The sequence below is a fragment of the Stomoxys calcitrans genome, chromosome 1 (assembly GCF_963082655.1).
Source record: "Stomoxys calcitrans chromosome 1, idStoCalc2.1, whole genome shotgun sequence".
Taxonomy (NCBI): Eukaryota; Metazoa; Arthropoda; class Insecta; order Diptera; family Muscidae; genus Stomoxys; species Stomoxys calcitrans.
Window position 1 is genome coordinate 141,442,507 of NC_081552.1, and position 20,223 is coordinate 141,462,729.

General features: G+C 38.0%; 1 protein-coding gene across 1 annotated transcript in view; it reads right to left on the reverse strand.

Annotated features, from left to right (window-relative positions):
* The window catches only part of LOC106092993 (gustatory and odorant receptor 63a), an 82,899-nt gene that overhangs the window by 40,252 nt on the left and 22,424 nt on the right, over positions 1-20,223 (reverse strand). Inside the window, exons 3-5 of the mRNA XM_059369778.1 lie at positions 3,522-3,704; positions 3,312-3,455; positions 3,125-3,238 (exon numbers count right to left, since the gene is read on the reverse strand). Of these exons, the coding sequence (XP_059225761.1) occupies positions 3,125-3,238; positions 3,312-3,455; positions 3,522-3,704 (441 nt within the window). The remainder of the gene's footprint in view (positions 1-3,124; positions 3,239-3,311; positions 3,456-3,521; positions 3,705-20,223) is intronic.

Below are 20,223 nucleotides of genomic sequence, written 5' to 3' on the forward strand. Positions count from 1 at the left end.
GCAATTCTTATCCAATTTGAATGAAATTTTGCACGACGTGTTTTGCTACGATATCCAACAACTGTGCCAAGTATGGTTCAAATCGGTCCATAACCTTATATAGCTGTCATTTAAACCGATCTTGGGTCTTGACTTCTTGAGCCTCAAGAGTGCGCAATTCTTATCCGATTGGAATGAAATTTTGCACGACGTGTTTTGTTACGATATCCAACAACTGTGCCAAGTATGGTTCAAATCGGTCCATAACCTTATATAGCTGCCATTTAAACCGATCTTGGGTCTTGACTTCTTGAGCCTCAAGAGTGCGCAATTCTTATCCAATTTGAATGAATTTTGGCACGTAGTATTTTGTTATGCTATCCAACAACTGTGCCAAATATGGTTCAAATCGGTTCATAACCTGATATAGCTGTCATATAAACAGATGTGGGGACTTGACTTCTTGAGCTTCTAGAGGTCGCAATTCCTATCCGATTTGGCTGAAATTTCGCAATAACGTTTTTTATTGTTACTTTCAACAACTATGTCAAATAAAGTACAAGTCGGTTCATAACCTGATATAGGTGCCATATAAACCGATCTCTCTATTTTACTTCTTGAGCCCCCAAAGGGCGCAATTCTTACTCGAATTGGCTGACATTCTACATAGGTCTCCAACATATAATTTAATTGTGCTCTAAACCGGATCATAACTTTATATCGCTCTAATAGCAGAGCCAACTGTCTAGCGGACGTCCCACCACCATAACAACCCCCAATTGGGACATATTTGCTTACCAAGACAATTTGGGTCTTAAAGAGAGTGGAAATATTCATAGTTTTTAGGGCCAATACCCCAAACAGGACATATTTGCTGACTTTTGCAATAAGGAGTTTAAATGAGATTGGAAAACGAATTTGATATCCAATTTTGAGGGCAATGGCAATATGGGGTTCAAATAAATGATATATAGATATATGAGAATAGAGCACGTTGCTGATATATTTTCAGGGCTTAGAATTTGGGGGACCACCCCAATCCCTAAAACACCCCTAAATCGGACACTTTTACCGACCATGTCAATGTGGAGCTTAAATGAAAGGAATTAGGGAGTAAAGCAATAATAGATACATATTTTCGGGACCAATGTTCTGGGGGTCTACACCTTTCCAAAAATACCCCACAAACAGCAATTTTTTAGTGACCATTGCAATATGGGGCTCAAATAAAGGTATTTGGGAGTAGAAGACGAATTTGGTATCCAAATGTAGGACCATATATTTAGGGCATCACCCCTTTCCCAAAACACCCCCAAAGGGAAAAAAAATTTTCGACCATGCCAATATAAGGCTCAAATGAAAAGTATTTGAGAATAGAAAACGAATTTGATAACCTATTTTGGGGCCATGTGTTTGGGGACGCCTCATCCTGTACACTCCTCTTAAGCCAATGCCAATATGGAGCACGATGCTGACAGTTTTTCAGGGCCAAGTATCTGGGGGACCACCTCTTCCCCGAAAACACCACTAAATCAGACATCATGAGAATATCGGGCTGAAATGAAGTATTTCAAGAATGGAGTACACATTATATCCAAACTTTAATTCGTAGACCAATAAAGATCATATGGGATTCAGATAAAGGCACTTATATTGTGAAACTGTTAGTCAAGTTTGCATGGTATTTCATTTAAAGATCTTTAATTGTCGAATATAAATATTCCAAGGAAACTTTTGTTCCGTATAAAATAAAAGTAGGCGCAGCGGAGCGGGCCCGGGTCAGCTAGTCTAATAATAAAAATCAATTTGTGTTTGTTTGTGTGTTCCTTATAGACTCAGAAACGGCTAAACCGATTTTCTTGAAATTTTCACAGATGGTGTATAATGAACCCGTGGTGAAAATACGGTACTAAACTTTTTGATATCTGAAGGGGGGGCGGACCCTCGCCCTTACCCTAATTTTCAGAATCGCCATATCTCGGAGATGGGTGGAGCGATTAAAGCGAAATTTTGTGTGTTCTCATATAGTACCCTACTAAGTAAAAGCGTAAAAGTAAAGAAGGCGCAGCGGAGCGGGCCCGTGTCAGCTAGTATGTTATAAATACGTTCCAACTGGCCAAAATGAGGTATAAACGTCGATAAAATGAGCGTTTTTAGTAAACTAGCTGTTATTCGCATGCTTATGGGTAGGGTGTAGAAACCGTAAGCAGTTTGTTAGTAGACATGTGGGGCTACTTGAAAAAGTTGTGAACTTTGGAATCGGTGCTGTGCGATTTGAGAAAAAAAATTTGTCTCAAAATTGTCAATTTTGGGACGGCCTTAACATATATATTGTTGATCAAATCGCGACTTTCGCAGCATTAATCGCATCTACTTTCAGTTTTGTTTTAAACATACTGTCGGTTTTCAAATAGCCTTATAATTTCAGAATACCGACCATTGACAAAAATTTTCAAAAAAAAAAGTCCATTAACTATTAGAGATATACTGGACATTTCCGCCTGTTTTTTAACACGATTTTACAATCTCTATCTTTACAAAAAGAATCAAACCAATCGGTTCATTTATGACTGTTTGACAAGCAGAACAAAATTTGACATACTCGAGGTGTCCAACTAGGCTCCCCAAATTTTGCATACTTTTTGGAAAATACATCAACATTGACTAGAACAGTGACGTGTACATATCTCTATCCGTTCAAAAGTTCAACAATTATTTTCAAGACTTTTCGACTTGACAACACTGTGCCATTTCACTGAAATTTTGTCTTTGCAAATGAAATTAATGATATTAAAGTTTTGTTTTTCGAAAAAAATAGCACCACTTTTTTTTGGTTTGGAAGAATTTGAATAAAATTTTGTTTTTAGGAAAAATTTCATTGAATTCTGTCTTAAGAAAAATTTCATTGCAATTTTGTCTTTAGGGAAATTTTTTATTGAAATTATTTCGTAATGCGTTCACCAGTAATGTTAAATCTTTGTCCTGATTTGCCTGCAAAACATTCTTGTAGTCATTCAAGCTCAATTAAAAAACGCAGTGAATACACATCATATTTAGATGACCGACCGCCTATAACACCCAAAACAAAAAACTCGAAGTTCAATTGTTTAAGACTTCTTTTATGAGTAATATTTATTCCACAAACCTTTTGAAAGCGTTCTGCCAAAATGTAAGCGGTATTACTGAGAGCCTCACATATTAAGTACCACCAAGCCCCCAGCATAGCTGTTAAATTGTCCAGAATACAGTAAGGGATAACCTAGAAATGAAGAGTTAAGCCCATGTTTAGATGTCCAACAAAAAGAATACACATTAAAAAAATTTAATATCACCTGTACGAGGTTGAAATCGGCCATGGTAATGTGAGTTACAACAACCGACAGTATTGACAGAACGGGCAATACTATTGCAATGTTCTGGGCACGCCGACGGAGATTGAGCGGGACACTATGTCCAGATATTTGATAATACAAAATCTAAATAACCAAGTAAATTAACAAATCGCCCAAAATGATCTTACTCCTATTTATTACGCTGCTTACCTCAAAGTCGTCCCAGTCATTAAAAAGAGTACAAATTTTTCTTGTTTCCCACCACATAATCGGAACCGACAATATTGGCAACAGATTGACAAGAAACAGATATGCAATTACGGCCTCTTCAAACGGTCCACTCAACGAGGTGACAATCATAATCCGCTGATTTGTGACGTAGGCCACATATATCTGAAAAAAGAAGTAAGCAAGAATATATTAGCTGTGTCACTTACAAGACCAAACGACCATTGAAATCAAACACTTGGTTAACTCCGTCATTTGTTAAGTGTTACCAGTAAAATCTTTTGTATGAAAATTAAAGTGTTGCGCTTTGTTTGTTTGTTTGTTCCGAATAGACTCAAAAACGGCTAAACCGATTTTCATGAAATTTTCACAGATGGTGGAAGGTGGTTTTTTATATCCGCGACGACGGAGGACCCTCCCCCCAACCACAATTTTCAAAAACGCCAGATCTCGGAGAATTGTGCATCCATTTAAACGAAATTTTGTATGCCACCTTTGGAGTCAAATAACCGTGGGGACGCCCTACGCCTAAACCCATCCAAACGAACATGTGTACGGATTGGGACAGTATGGAAATGAAAAGAATTTAAGAGTGGATAACGAACTTGATATAACAATTCGACCATACGTGTGGGCCCCCACTCCCAAAAACCCCCCAAAAATTTAATGTTTACCGATTTGGGCAATACAGGTAGTTGAAAGAAGAAAGGTAGTTGAAAGAAGAAAAAGAAATTTATATAAAAATTTGGGGTCAAGTCCTAGACGGGTCGCCCAATCAAAGGGGACGCAAACAATCAAAGGGACCGCGAAACACACCGGGCCAGCTAGTTTGTAATATATGTACCATAACCATCAGCCAGGATTATAGAATCCTGACCAACAGCATTAACAGCACTCACAAAAATATTAACAAATCCCTACGCGTTACATATGTCATCACGCCAATTATTTCGGAAAGATAAAATATTTTGGTCGTGGACCTCACATGATTTTATTTCACTGCAAGGAGTACACGCCAACACTGATGCCAACAATTCACCAGCAACAAGTTAAAAGGCGTTAAGTTCAGCCGGGCCGAACTTTGGATACCCACCACCTCGGGTATATGTGTAAACCACCTTTCGTCAAAATCCGGTGAAAAATGCATACCTTATGCCCCATAGTAACTATATCGAAATGTTCCGATTTGGACCAAATACTACTAAGTAGAAGTCATTGTACGATTGTGTATAAGAAAATATTGATCTTTTTACCAGCTATATCTAAAAATAAACCAATCTGAACCATATACGACACGGAAGTCGAAAAGCCTAACAAAAGTCAAAATTAAATCGAGAGATCGGTCTATATGGCAGCTATATCCAAATCTGGACCGATCCGTGCCATATTGCAGAAGCAAGTCGAGGGGCTTAACTTAACTAACTATCACAAACTTCGGCGACATCGAACAATAAATGAGCCTTTTGTGGCCCTAAAACCTTAAATCGAGTAATCGGTCTATATGGCAGCTATATCCAAATCTGGGCCGATCTAAGCCAAGCTGAAAGAGAATGTCGAAGGGCCTAACACAACTCACTGTTCCAAATTTCGGCCACATCGGACAATAAATGCGTCTTTTATGGCCCCAAAACCTTATCGGACAATAAGTGCGCCTTCTATGGCCCCAAAACCTTAAATGGAGATATCGGTCCATATGGCAGCTATATTCAAATTTAGACCAATCTGCGCCAAATTTAAGAAGAATGTTGACGGGCCTAACGCAACCCACTGTCCCAAATTTTGGCAAAATTTGGCAATAAATACGTTTTTTATGAGCGCAAGGCCTTAAATCGAGAGATCGGTCTATATGGCAGCTATATCCAAATCTGGACCGATTTGAGCCAAATTGACGAAAGAATTCGAAGGGCCTAACACAACTCACTGTCCCAAATTTCTGCAAAATCGGTTAATAAATGTGGCTTTTATGTGTCTGAGACCCTAAATCAACGGTTCGGTCTATATGGGGTCTATATCAAGACATAGCCCATCTTCGAACTTAACCTGCTTATGGACAAAAAAAAAGAATCTGTGCAAAGTTTCAGCTCAGTATCTCTATTTTTAAAGACCGTAGCTTGATTTCAACAAACAGGCGGACGGACATGGCTAGATCGTCTTAGATTTTTACGCTGATCAAGAATATATATACTTTACTAGCTGACCCGGGCCCGCACCGCTGCGCCTTCTTTTACTTTATATGGAACAAAAGTTTTCTTGGAATATATATTTTCGACAATTAAAGAGCTTTTAGTAAAAGACCATGCTACGAAAATAGCATATAATATCAGCATCGTGCTCTTCTTTCAAACACCATTTATTTAAACCCCATATTGCCATTGGTTTAGGGGAGTTTACACGATGAGGCGTCCCCCAAACACATGGCCCCAAAATTGCAAATTTTGCCCACGAACATTCCACTAAAGGACAGGGGCAAACTACTCACATATCAATGAGTGCAGTCCGATTCAAGTTTTTAAGCTCAATGGTAAGGGGCCTCCTTTTTATAGCCGAGTCCGAACGGCGTGCCGCAGTGCGACACCTCTTTGGAGAGAGGTTATCAAATTCGTTTTCTAATCTCAAATACCTTCCATTTTTGCCACACATTGGCAAGGTCGAAAAATGTTTACCCTTTTGGGGGGTTTTTGAGAAAGGGGTGATGCCCTAAATACATGGTCCTACATTTGGATATCAAATCGTATTCTACTCCCAAATACCTTCTTTGAGCCCCATTTGCGATGGTCACTAAAAACTTGCTGTTTGTGGGGTATTTTGGGAAAGGGGTAGATCCTCAGCAAATTGGTCCCGAATGTGGGTATCAATTCTTGCTCTACCCCCCAATACCTTTCATTTAAGCTCCATATGACATGGTCGGTAAATATGCCCGATTTATGGGTGTTTTGGGGATTGGGGTGGTCCCCCAAACACTAAGCTCGGAAAATATATCAGCAACGTGCTCTGTTCTCATATATCTATATATCATTATTTGAACCCCATATTGCCATTGGCCTCAAAATTGGATATCAAATTCGTTTTCTAATCTCATTTAAACTCCTTACCCACTCAGTGAGTGGAAAATATGGAAAATATATATCGGATTCGTGTTCTACCCTAAAAACCCCCTTATTTGAGCCTCATATTGCAATAGTCAGCAAATACTTCTTATTTGGGTGGAGTTGTGGGGGTGGGGTGGCCCCATAGACACTTTTCCCGAATATTGATATCAAATTCGCGCTTTACTCCCAACGACCTTTCCTTTCAGCCCCATATTGCCATGGTCGTAAATATGTCCCTTTTGGGGGATGTTTTTGGTGAGAGGCGGCCTTAAAAACATTTGAACCCATATTTGGATATCAGATTCGAATCATACACTCAAATACCTTTGATTTAAGCCCCATATTCCCATGTTGAGTAAATAAGTCCTGTTTGGGAGGTGTTTTGGGGAAGGGGTGGACCCCCAGAAACGTGGTCCCAAATTTGGATATTAGATTCGTATTCTACTCGCAAATACCTTTCATTGAGCCCCATATTGCCAGGGTCGGTAAATATGTCCGATTTAGGGGTGTTTTCGGGGTGGGGGTGGTACCCCTAACACTTGGTCCGACAATCGATATCATATACGTATTCTTATCTTAAATACCTTTCATTTGAGTCCCATATTGTCGTGATTGTTCCAAATATATGTTTGGTAGGTTCTAGGGTGAGGCAGTCCCCCTGGTACCCCATCCGAAATAGGGATACACAATTTTTATTTTTAGGGTACTATGTGAAACCACACAAAATTTCGCTTAAATCGCACCAGATCGCTCCGAGATCTGGCGTTTCTGAAAATTAGGGTAAGATATCAAAAATTAGGGTAAGATATTAGATATCAAAAAAAGTAGTATCTTATTTTCACCACGGGATCATTATGCACCGTCTGTGAAAATTTCAAGAAAATCAGTTCAGCCGTTTCTGAGTCTATAAGGAACACACAAACAAACAAACAAACCTACAAACAAACACAAATTGGTTATTATATTGTATATAAGACTAGCTGAACCCGGCCCGCTTCGCAGCCCTTCCTTTTCAATTACTCTTCTTTGCATTCACTATGTTATGTATATATTTCGCGGGCATGTTTTTATAGAACTTTTAGACTATTGTGGAAGCTTGTACCAGGATAGGAGGGTTAAACAATTAATACCGAAAACAGTCAAAGGTTAGTTCCTTTATTTTATTTATTTGAAGGACAGACAACTTGTCAAAACAGTAGTGAAAACCATATGATCAACTTTGAAACCCTCTCCTGTAAGCATTTTCGGCTTACCCATGCCAAAAATACCAGAACCAATTTTCTGCACTGGATATTCCTTCAATAATAGTTGCGACAATAATTATTATCCAGTTTAGACTTCAGTACAAAGACTTACGGCCTAGACCTCTACATTTGTTTTTTTCTTTTTATACCATCTATCATAATCTAATGTCGTCATTCCGTTTGTAAACCATCGAAATATTAATCTAAGACCCAACAAAGTATATATGTATAGTTTTGATCGTCTTGACATTCTAAGTCGATTTAGCCATGTCGGTCCGTCCATCTGTCGAAGGCACGTCCATCTGTCGAAGGGATAAAGCTAGGCGCATGAAATTTTGCACAAATACTTCCTATTTGTGTAGGTCAGTTGGGATTTTAAATGGGTCATATTGGTCTATGTTTTGATATAGCTGCCATATAAACCGATTTTGGATCTTGACCTCTAGAGCCCCTAAATGCCGCAATTCTTATCCGATTTGTCTCAAATTTTGTATAAGATATTTTGTTATGACTTCCAACATCTGTACTAAGTAAGGTTTAAAACTTGATTTAGCTCCCATATAAACCGATTTCCTAATTTGAGCCTCTAGAGGGCGCAATTCTTATGCGATTTGGCTAAACATTATTTTAACGACTTCTCCTATGATCTTCCACATATGTGCCAAATATCGTCGGATTGGGTCCATAACCTGATATAGCTCCCATATGAAACGATCTCCCAATTTTAATTCTTAAGCCACTATAGGCGTAGAAAAATCTCACTTCAGTAACGTAACCTACTCTCTAATAGCACTGATTCTGTGTACGTTCGTGGATATTCGCAATCTACTATTGTAAATAAATGTTTATCTATGGCAAAGATAGCCACTTTAACTACCTGAAACACATATTGTTAAGGCCCATCTTAGGGTGAGAAATTCAAAAGAAATAATACAGCAAACAACCGCAAGGAAATTCCTATGTTTTAAGGGCCGATAGGTTTCCAAAACAAAGATAAATGTTACATGCTCAATTTTTACAATTCTGCCCTCTCTCTGTTCGTGGTGGCGTCTCCATTAAGTTGATCCATTTGCAAACAGAACCAAATGCCTTTAATTTGAGGCTCATCTAGCTAGGATCGAATTATATTCCCATTTGAGTGTGGGGCGACCCCCAATTACTTGGACCTCATTTTTTAATATCATATTCGTAGTCTAGCCCCGAATAACTTTCATTCGAGTTCCATATTGTAATTATCGTCCAATAATCCTATTTTAGGGGGTTTTGGGGACGGGGCGGCCCCCAGTTACTTTGATCCAATTTTTAATATGAAATTCGAAGTCTACTCTTGAATACCTTCCATTTGAATCCCATATTGTTCCGATCGGTTCACTTTTATTTTGGGGTCGTACTTCTAGTGTAAGGTGAAGGGTCCGTCCACCTACCAATATCAATTAATTATACAGCCTATTGCTCCTTCCGGACCGCTCCCCACAATCTAAAAGAAATCGGTTCAGCCGTTTTTTAATCTATACGAAACAAACAAATTTACAAATCCACAAACAAACAACCACAAATTAAATTTATATAATTATATAATAAAATTATATATGTTGGCTATTTTTTATACCCACCATCATAGGATGGGGGTATACTTATCTAGTCATTCCGTTTGTAACACCTCGAAATATTCGTCTAAGACCCCATAAAGTATATATGTATAGTCTTGATCATCTCGTCGTTCTGAATCGACCTAGCCATGCCCGTCCGTCCGTGTGTCGAAATCACGATAGAGGTCGAACGTGTAAAGCTAGCCCCTTGAAATTTTGTACAGATACTTAATACAAATGAGCCATATCGGATCAGATTTAGATATAGCTCCCATATAAACCGATCTCCAGAATTGATTTCTGGAGCCCCTGGAAGCCGCAACTTTTGTCCGATTTGGCTGAAATTTCGCACGTAGTGTTCCGTTGTGACTTCCAACAACTGTGTCAACTACGGTCCAATACGGTCTGTAACCTGATATAGCTCCCATATAAACCGATCTCCCGATTTGACTTCTTGAGCCACTGGAAGCCGCAATTTTTTGTCCGATCTGGTTGAAATTTCGCACGTAGTGTTCCGTTGTGACTTCCAACAACTGTGTCAACTACTGTCCAATCCAGTCTGTAACCTGATATAGCTCCCATATAAACCGATCTCCCGATTTGATTTGATGAGTGCCTGGAAGCCGCAATTTTCATCCGACCTGGCTGAAATTTTGAACATAGTGTTCTATTATGACTTTCAAGAATTGTGCCAAGTACGGTCCAAATGGGTCTATAACCTGATATAGCTCTCATATGAACCGATCTTCCGATTTGAGTTCTTGAGCCCCTGGAAGCCGCATTTTTTGTCCGATTTTGCTGAAATTTTGCATTTAGTGTTTTGTTATGACTTTCAACAACAAGTACGGCCAAAATCAGTCTATAACATAATATATACATGGGAGCTATACCGGTCTCTTGATCATCCTTGTTCTGTTCCTAGAAGCTTTAATTTTTGCCGATTTGAGCGAAGTTTGGTATATAGGATAAAATTATGCCCTACAACTTGATTTTTTTGTATAAATTTTTAGCTGAATCCAGGGTGGTGGGTTAACAAGATTCGGCCCGGCCAAACATAGCAGGCTTTTACTTGTTTGAGTTTTGTTTCTCACTTAGATTTGTAAGTTAAATAAAAAATAGAAACAAAGATGTCAAAAGTTTAAAAACAAATTTAATTTATTGTAGGTCATATCTGGAAAATGCAGATATAGAACTGAGAAAAATAAACTACTCAACACCATTCCTTATTAGATGCAGAAAATATGGTACTACCCCAAAACTTCATTAGAAATGCAACCAAGAATATAGACAAGATTTTCGATATGAAGTCGGCAATTACGTTCAAAAAATCTCTACAGACACATATTTACAATTTTCATAACAAATTCTTCTAAATCTACTGATCAAACAGAAACATGAAATAAAAAAAAATAAAACGTACAGAAAACAGAAAAGGACATAAGGAAAATAATAGCACCAGATGAGCAACCCACTACTATCCAGTGAAAGTACCGTGGAGAAGAAGGCGAAGGAGATCATTATGTCAAGACACAAGAAGAAATTTATAGTCAAATCAAAATATAAAATCGCACACAAAATCACAAACAGACATAGATCCATATTTACTGACACAAAGACGAAATTTGATAATATGGAGAAATCGAATGTACAATAGTATACCAGATCAAATGCAATGGAGATGGAACTACCGGATGCCAAAAATTATATATCGAAACCACCAAAATTAAACTTAAAACTAGACTGGCAGGGCATAAATCTGACATTAAATTAAGGAGTAGAAACACCCACCAAAAAACGGCATTAGCCGAACACTGTGCAACAGAACACCATGAGCCAGATTTAGAAAGAATAATAGATAACGAGATAAATTACAACAAGAGACTAACACTAGAAACGCTACACATCATCAACACGACAACAACAAAACGCATGAATTATAAAGCAGACACAGAGGGATGCGCGAGCAACTATAGACTGTTGGTACAACGAGTGAACGAAGTCCAATAAGAAAACCTACAAAACTGTAGCAAAGCAAGCAAGGACTGTTGAAGACGGTCGCATAACCATAAAGTTTTTATTTGTGTTTTGTTTGTCATTTTGATATGTAAGTTAAATAAAAAATAGAAACAGTGATGTCAATAGTTTACAAACAAATTTAATTTATTGTAGATCATATCTTGAAAATGCATTTAATTGAAATGCGAAATATCGATGCATAAATAATAAAGAAAAGAGAAAAACGAAAAAGACCTCGAGCTTGAATTAAAAACAACAATATAAAATTATATAATTAGAAATGATCTTTGTTAAATCAAGACACTATAAACAGAAACGTGACTAAATCTATTTCTCATCAGGCTTCCTCATTGCTCTCTTCATGTCAACACGAATTCAGGAAATCATGCTCAACCATAATAAATCTGTTGGAATTTACATGTCTTTTCAACGATGCTTTCAGGGGCAGTAGACAGCCTGATACCGTATACACGAATTTTCGTAAAGCGTTCGATAAGCTCAATCATACACTTCTGATGTATGATTGATTCAGTAATTCGGCGTTAAAATCGCTACACAAAATGTGAAATTTGGTAATGTGATCTCTAAAATCATCATTGTTTCCTCCAGTGTTCCCCAAGGTAGCCATATAGGCACGATCTTGTTTTGTCTTTTTTTTAATGATTCACCTAACACAATAAAGCATTCTAATATTTTGATGTTTGTCGATGATGTGAAAATTGTTAGGTCTTTTAATGACCCAGATGATCAGTATTATCTCCAGTCCGATCTTGATCTCTTTTGTGAATTGTGTAAAATTAACGTTATGCAACTAAAATGTTTCTAAATGCAAAATAATGCGTTTTTCAAATCGAAATCCATTTAACACAAACTATTTTATCGGATCCGATGAGCTTGAAACAGTCGATTCATTTAAATACCTTGAGCTACTTATGGATCCAAATTAAAACGTAACCATATCTTAATGGCAGTTGGTGAAGCTTACGGCGCTCTTGGATTTATGAAACGTTGGAGCAGAGAATTTAATGTTGCTTTTGTGACAAAAATTGTATATACTTCTTTAGTACGTTGCAATCTTGAATACGGATCTATAGTATGGGATCCTTACTATACTCTTCACTCTAACCTGATCGAAAGAAATTCCTTTTGTTTTGCCTGCGAGGACGTGGGTGAATCGGTAGTCTCTACCTTCATATGCGTTTAGACCGGATCTTAATAAACTGCCTAAAATGTCAACCCGAAGAACTATGTTGAATGTTAGTTTTGTAATGAATATCATCCATGGAAAAATAGAGTCAGAATTCCTTCTAAGTAGAATTTATTTCAATGTCCCGATCAGACCTACCAGAAATTTTGAATCATTACATATTATGCAACAAATTTTGCAAACAATGATCCCTTTTGTCGCATATGCTATCAATTTAACAAGTCGTATGATATCATAAACCTATCTGAGAATCGAGACACACTTCTTTTTATATGGTGGTAGATCTACAACATCAAACCTAACGATATTTTGTGATTATTTCATTGGTACATTAGAGACAGGCTCGCAAGTAGATCTATTATATACGGACTTTGTAAAGGCTTTCGACAAACTCAGCCATAAACTGTTGCTTCATAAATTGGAAATATTTGGATTTCATTCAAAAATGTTGCTTTGGCTTAGTAAATATTTAAAGGGCACAATGATGTTTCTAAAAATAGATAATTGTGTATCTGACCCCTTTATTGTACAATCTGGTGTACCACGGGGCAGCCATTTGGGACCACTTTTATTTTTATTGTTTACTAACTGATCCGGGCCCACTTCGCTGCGCTTCTTGTACTATATATGGAACAAAAGTTTTCTTGGAATATTTATTTTCGACAATTAAAGAGCTTTTGTAAAGTACCATGCTACGAAAATAGCATATAATATCAGCATCGTGCTCTTCTTTCAAACATCATTTATTTAAACCCCATATTGCCATTGGTTTAGGGGAGTTTAAACAATAAGGCGTCCCTCAAACACATGGTCCCAAAATGGGTTATCAAATTCGTTTTTTAATCTCAAATAACTTCCATTTGAGACACATATTGGCAAGGTCGAAAAATGTTTACCCTTTTGGGGGGTGTTTTGAGAAAGGGGTGATGCCCTAAATACATGATCCTACATTTGGATATCAAATTCGTATTCTACTCCCAAATACCTTTATTTGATGGTCACTAAAAAATTGCTGTTTGTGGGGTATTTTGGGAAAGGGGTAGACCCCCAGAAAATTGGTCCCGAAAGTGGGTGTCAATTCTTGCTCTACCGCCCAATACCTTCCATTTAAGCTCCATATTAACATGGCCGGTAAATATGCCCGATTTAGGGGGGGTTTTGGGGATTGGGGTGGTCCCCCAAACACTAAGCCCGGAAAATATATCAGCAACGTGCTCTATTCTCATATATCTATATATCATTTATTTGAGCTTCATATTGCCATTGGCCTCACAATTGGGTATCAAATTCGTTTTCTAATCTCATTTAAACTCCTTAATGCAAAAGTCAGCAAATATGCCCGGTTTGATATTTAGTTCCACTCTATTTAAGACCCAAATTGTCTTGGTGAGCAAATACGTCCTATTTGGGGGTTGTTATGGTGGTGGGACGTCCCCTAGACAGTTGGTCCCTTATGTTGATATCAGATACGTGGTCCACTCCCAAATACCTTTAATTTGAGCCCCATATTTCCATAGTCGGCAAACATGGCCGGTTGGGGAGCGTTTTGAAGGATTGGTGGCCACTCAGTGAGTTGGCCTTGAAAATATATATCGGACTCGTGTTCTACGCTAAAAACCCTCTTATTTGAGCCTTATATTGGGGTGGGGTGGCCCCACTCCCAAAGACTTTTCATTTGAGCCCCATATGGTCGTAAATTTTTCCCTTTTGGGGGATGTTTTTGGGAAGAGGCGGCCCCCAAAACACTTGCTTCCATATTTGGGTATCAGATTCGAATTCTACACTCAAATACCTTTGATTTAAGCCCCATATTCTCATGGTGAGTAAATAAGTACTGTTTGGGAGATATTTTGGGGTTTGGGGTGGTCCCCCAAACATTTGGTCCGACAATTGGATATCAGATTCGTTTTCTAATCTTAAATACCTTTCATCTGAGTGCCGCGATTGGTGTAAATATATATATATATATATTTTTGGTACGTTTTGGTGTGGGTTTTGGGGTAAAAAATAATACGGAAAACAGTCAAAGGTTAGTTCCTTTATTTTATTTATTCGAAGGACAGATAACTTGTCATAATAGTAGTGAAAGGCATATGATCGACTTTGAACACACTCTCCTATTCCTCTCACGCTCTTTTTCTTTGTTCGGGTTTGCGTGACTATTAAAATAATTTCTACCTTTCAATAGATGGCGCTGAATTTGTTGTTGGTGGTGCTCGCTGTTGATTCCCATTACATTGTCATCATTTTGTCTATTTTTATATTCAATAGAATTTCCAGTTTTGTCGGCCTATCTAATGTCACCGTTGGGCATTGGTAAGCATCTTCGGCTTACCCATGCCAAAAATATCAGAAACAAGTAAAAGCGTGCTAAGTTCGGCCGGGCCGAATCTTATATACCCTCCACCATGGATCGCATTTGTCGAGTTCTTTTCTTGGCATCTCTTCTTAGGCAAAAAAGGATATAAGAAAAGAGTTGCTCTGCTATTAAAACGATATCAAGATATGGTCCGGTTCGGACCACAATTAAATTATATGTTGGAGACCTGTGTAAAATTTCAGCCAATTCGTATAAGAATTGCGCCCATTGAGGCTCACGAAGTAAAATAGAGAGAACGATTTATATGGGATTTGTATCGGGCTATAGACTGATTCAGAACATAATAAACACGTTTGTTGATGGTCATGAGAGGATCCATCGTACAAAATTTCAGGCATATCGGATAATAATTGCGACCTCTAGGGGTCAAGATCCCAGATTGGTTTATATGGCAGCTATATCAGGTTATGAACTGATTTGAACCTTATTTGACACAGTTGTTGAAAGTAAAAATAAAATACGTCATGCTAAATTTTAGCCAAATCGGATAGGAATTGCGCCCTCTAGAAGCTCAAGAAGTCAAATCCCCAGATCTGTTTATATGACTGCTATATCAGGTTATGGACCGATTTCAACCATACTTGGCACAGTTGTTGGATATCATAACGAAATACTTCGTGCAAAAATTCATTCATATCGAATAAGAATTGTGCCCTCTAGAGGCTCAAGAAGTCAAGACCCAAGATCGGTTTATATGGCAGCTATATCAGGTTATGGACCGATTTAAACCATACTTGGCACAGTTGTTGGGTATCATAACAAAACACGTCGTGCGAAATTCCATTCTAATCGGATAAGAATTGCGTCCTCTAGAGACTCAAGAAGTCAAGACCCAAGATCGGTTTATATGGCAGCTATACCAGGTTATGGACCGATTTGAACCATACTTGGCACAGTTGTTGGATATAACAACAAAACACGTCGTGCAAAATTTCATTTCAATCGGATAAGAATTGCGCACTCTAGAGGCTCAAGAAGTCAAGACCCAAGATCGGTTTATATGGCAGCTATATCAGGTTATGAACCGATTTGAACCATACTTGGCACAGTTGTTGGATATCGTAACAAAACACGTCGTGCAAAATTTCATTCTGATCGGATAAGAATTGCGCACGCTAGAGGCTCAAGAAGTCAAGACCCAAGATCGGTTTATATGGCAGCTATATCAGGTTATAAACCGATTTGAACTATACTTGTCAAAGTTGTTGGATATCATAGCAAAACACGTCGTGCAAAATTTCATTCCAATCGGATAAGAATTGCGCACTCCAAAGGCTCAAGAAGTCAAGACCCAAGATCGGTTTATATGGCAGCTATATCAAAACATGGACCGATATGGCCCATTTACAATACCAACTGACCTACACTAATAAGAAGTATTTGTGCAAAATTTCAAGCGGCTAGCTTTACTCCTTCGGAAGTTAGCGTGCTTTCGACAGACAGACGGACGGACGGACATGGCTAGATCGACATAAAATGTCGCGACGATCAAGAATATATATACTTTATGGGGTCTCAGACGAATATTTCGAGTAGTTACAAACAGAATGACGAAATAAGTATACCCCCCCCACTTATGGTGGAGGCAATAAAAATTTTCAACACTGGATGGTCCTTCAATAATAGTTGCAACAATAATCATTATCCATTTAAGACTTCAGTGCAAAAATGACGGCCTAGACCACTAAATTTGTTACTTCTTTTTATACCCTCCATCATAATCTAATTTGGTCATTTCGTTTGTAAACCATCGAAATATTCATCTGAGACCCAACAAAGCATATATGTATATTTTTGATCGTCTTGACATTCTAAGTCGATTTAGTCATGTCGGTCCGTCCAACTGTCGAAATCATACTAACTTTCGAAGGAATAAAGCTAGGCGCATGAAATTTTGCACAAATACTTCCTATTAGTGTAGGTCAGTTGGGATTTTAAATGGGTCATATTGGTCTATGTTTTTATATAGCTGCCATATAAACAGATTTTGGATCTTGACCTCTTGAGCCCCTAAACGCCGCAATTCATATCCGATTTGTCTCAAAGTTTGTATAAGATATTTTGTTATGACTTCCAACATCTGTGCTAAGTATGGTTCAAACCGGTTTAAATCTTGATATAGCTCCCATATAAACCGATCTCCTAATTTGACTGTTTGAGCCTCTAGAGGGCGCACTTCTTATGCGATTTGGCTACACATTATTTTACCGACTTCTCCTATGACCTTCCACATACGTGCCAAATATGGTGTCAATCGGCCCATAACCAGATATATTGGGTTGCCCAAAAAGTAATTGCGGATTTTTTAAAAGAAAGTATATGCATTTTTAATAAAACTTAAAATGAACTTTAATTAAATATACTTTTTTTACACTTTTTTTCTAAAGCAAGCTAAAAGTAACAGCTGATATCTGACAGAAGAAAGAATGCAATTACAGAGTCACAAGCTGTGAAAAAATTTGTCAAGGCCGACTATATGAAAAATCCGCAATTACTTTTTGGGCAACCCAATAGCTCCCATGTGAACTGATCTCCCGATTTTAATTCTTGAGCCACTATATGTCTCAATTCGTATCCAATTTTGGCTGACATTTTGCACAATGTCTTCTACTAAAATGACCAACAGCCAAACCAAGCATGGTCCGAATCGGTTGATAACCTGAAATAGCTTGGCAATTTTTATACCCTCCACCATAAGATGGGGGTATACTAATTTCGTCATTCTGATTGTAACTACTCGAAATATTCGTCTGAGACCCCATAAAGTATATATATTCTTGATCGTCGTGAAATTTTATGTCGATCTAGCCATGTCCGTCCGTCCGTCCGTCCGTCTGTCTGTCGAAACCACGCTAACTTCCGAAGGAGTAAGGCTAGCCGCTTGAAATTTTGCACAAATACTTCTTATTAGTGTAGGTCAGTTGGTATTGTAAATGGGCCATATCGGTCCATGTTTTGATATAGCTGCCATATAAACCGATCTTGGGTCTTGACTTCTTGAGCCTCTAGAGTGCGCAATTTTTATCCAATTGGAATGAAATTTTGCACGACGTGCTTTGTTATGATATCCAACAACTGTGCCGAGTATGGGTGAAATCGGCTCATAACCTGATATAGCTGCCATTTAAACCGATCTGGGGTCTTGACTTCTTGAGCCTCTAGAGTGCGCAATTCTTATCCGATTGGAATGAAATTTTGCACGACGTGTTTTGTTACGATATCCAACAACTGTGGCAAGTATGGTTTAAATCGGTTCATAACCTTATATAGCTGTCATATAAACCGATCTTGGGTCTTGACTTCTTGAGCCTCTAGAGGGCGCAATTCTTATCCAATTTGAATGAATTTTGGCACGTAGTATTTTGTTATGCAACAACTATCCTATCCAACAACTGTGCCAAATATGGTTCAAATCGGTTCATAACCTGATATAGCTGTCATATAAACAGATGTGGGGACTTGACTTCTTGAGCTTCTAGAGGGCGCAATTCCTATCCGATTTGGCTGAAATTTCGCAAGACGTTTTTTATTGTTACTTTCAACAACTATGTCAAATAAAGTACAAGTCGGTACATAACCTGATATAGCTGCCATATAAACCGATCTGGGATCTTGACTTCTTGAGCCTTTAGAGGGCGCAATTATTATTCGATTTGCCTGAAATTTTGTACGATGGATCCTCTCTTGACCATCAACATACGTGTTTATTATGGTCTGAATCTGTTTATAGCCTGATACAGCTCCCATATAAATCGATCTCTCTATTTTACTTCTTGAGCCCCCAAAGGGCGCAATTCTTACTCGAATTGGCTGACATTTTACACAGGTCTCCAACATATAACTTAATTGTGGTCTAAACCGGATCATAACTTTATATCGCTCTAATAGCAGAGCAAATCTTTTCATATAACACTTTTTGCCTAAGAAGAGATGTGGGGAAAAGAACTCGACAAATGCGATCCATGGTGGAGGGTACATAAGATTCGGCCCGGCCGAACTTTGCACGCTTTTACTTGATATCCATTATCCTTTGTTTGTCTATAAAGAGATAGCATGCAAAAAAAGTAAAAATGAGATCCATGGTAGAGGGTATGTACGACTCGGCCCGGCCAAACTTTTCACGCGTACTTGTTGTCAATCAAATCGTTCGCCAAGTCATTGAAAACAGTTATTTTCCCTTTATGAAAACAGCTGTTTTCAATGACTTAGTGAACGAATCGAGTGACAAAACGAAAAAAATGTTTCTAACAGTTTAATACAAACTTGGATATTCACACTCTACTAAATAAATTTTTATCTATGGCAAAGATAGCTACTTAAACTTCCTAAAACACCTATTGTTAAGGCCCGTCTTAGGGTGGGAAATTTAAAAATTAATACAGCTAACAACCGCAACGAAATTCTTGTACCTTATTTTTCTTTATTTTACAGACCGATAGTTTGCCATAACAAAGATAAATGCTGCATGATCAATTTTTACAACTCTGCACTCTGTCTGTTCGTGGTGGCGTCTCCATTTAGTTGATTCAGTTGCAAACAGAATAGATGGCGCTTATTTTAATGTTAGTGCTGCCATCGATAGGGAAAAGGCTTAGACTTTAATACCCAAAATAACTTAAAAGTTCTCCGTTTCATGTCGCCCCGATTGCTTGCGCAATCACATATAAACGACTGAGAATTTTAAATTTCTCCCATCCGTTAGAGCTATATGTGGCTACCTGCTGAATAGTCATAATTTAGTCTTGTTTAAATCAATTCAAATTGTCATATTAAACGATTCTCAGTGGTAATGAACTTATTTGCCGGAACTTACGTAGGGTACGTAGCGACAGTTCTAAGTTATTAAACCAATTAAAACTTTTGAACATGAAAGTGTTGCGCAGCACGTTGTTTGGACTTTTCTAAGAAAAGTAGGCTCCTTGTCGATGAGCTAAAAATGGCGGCCACCTTGACGTTAAAGTTTGCAACTGCTCGTATCACACTGCACATCATAAATTTGGGGGTATGGCGGCAGTGTTCTGTTAGGTCATTATAATTGATTAATTGTTTTGGGGTGAGGTGGTCCGCTAGATATATGAGCTGAATAAAGATATCATACTCGCAGTCCACAACCTTATACTTTGAATTTAAACCCATATTTTCATAATTGGTGTATACAG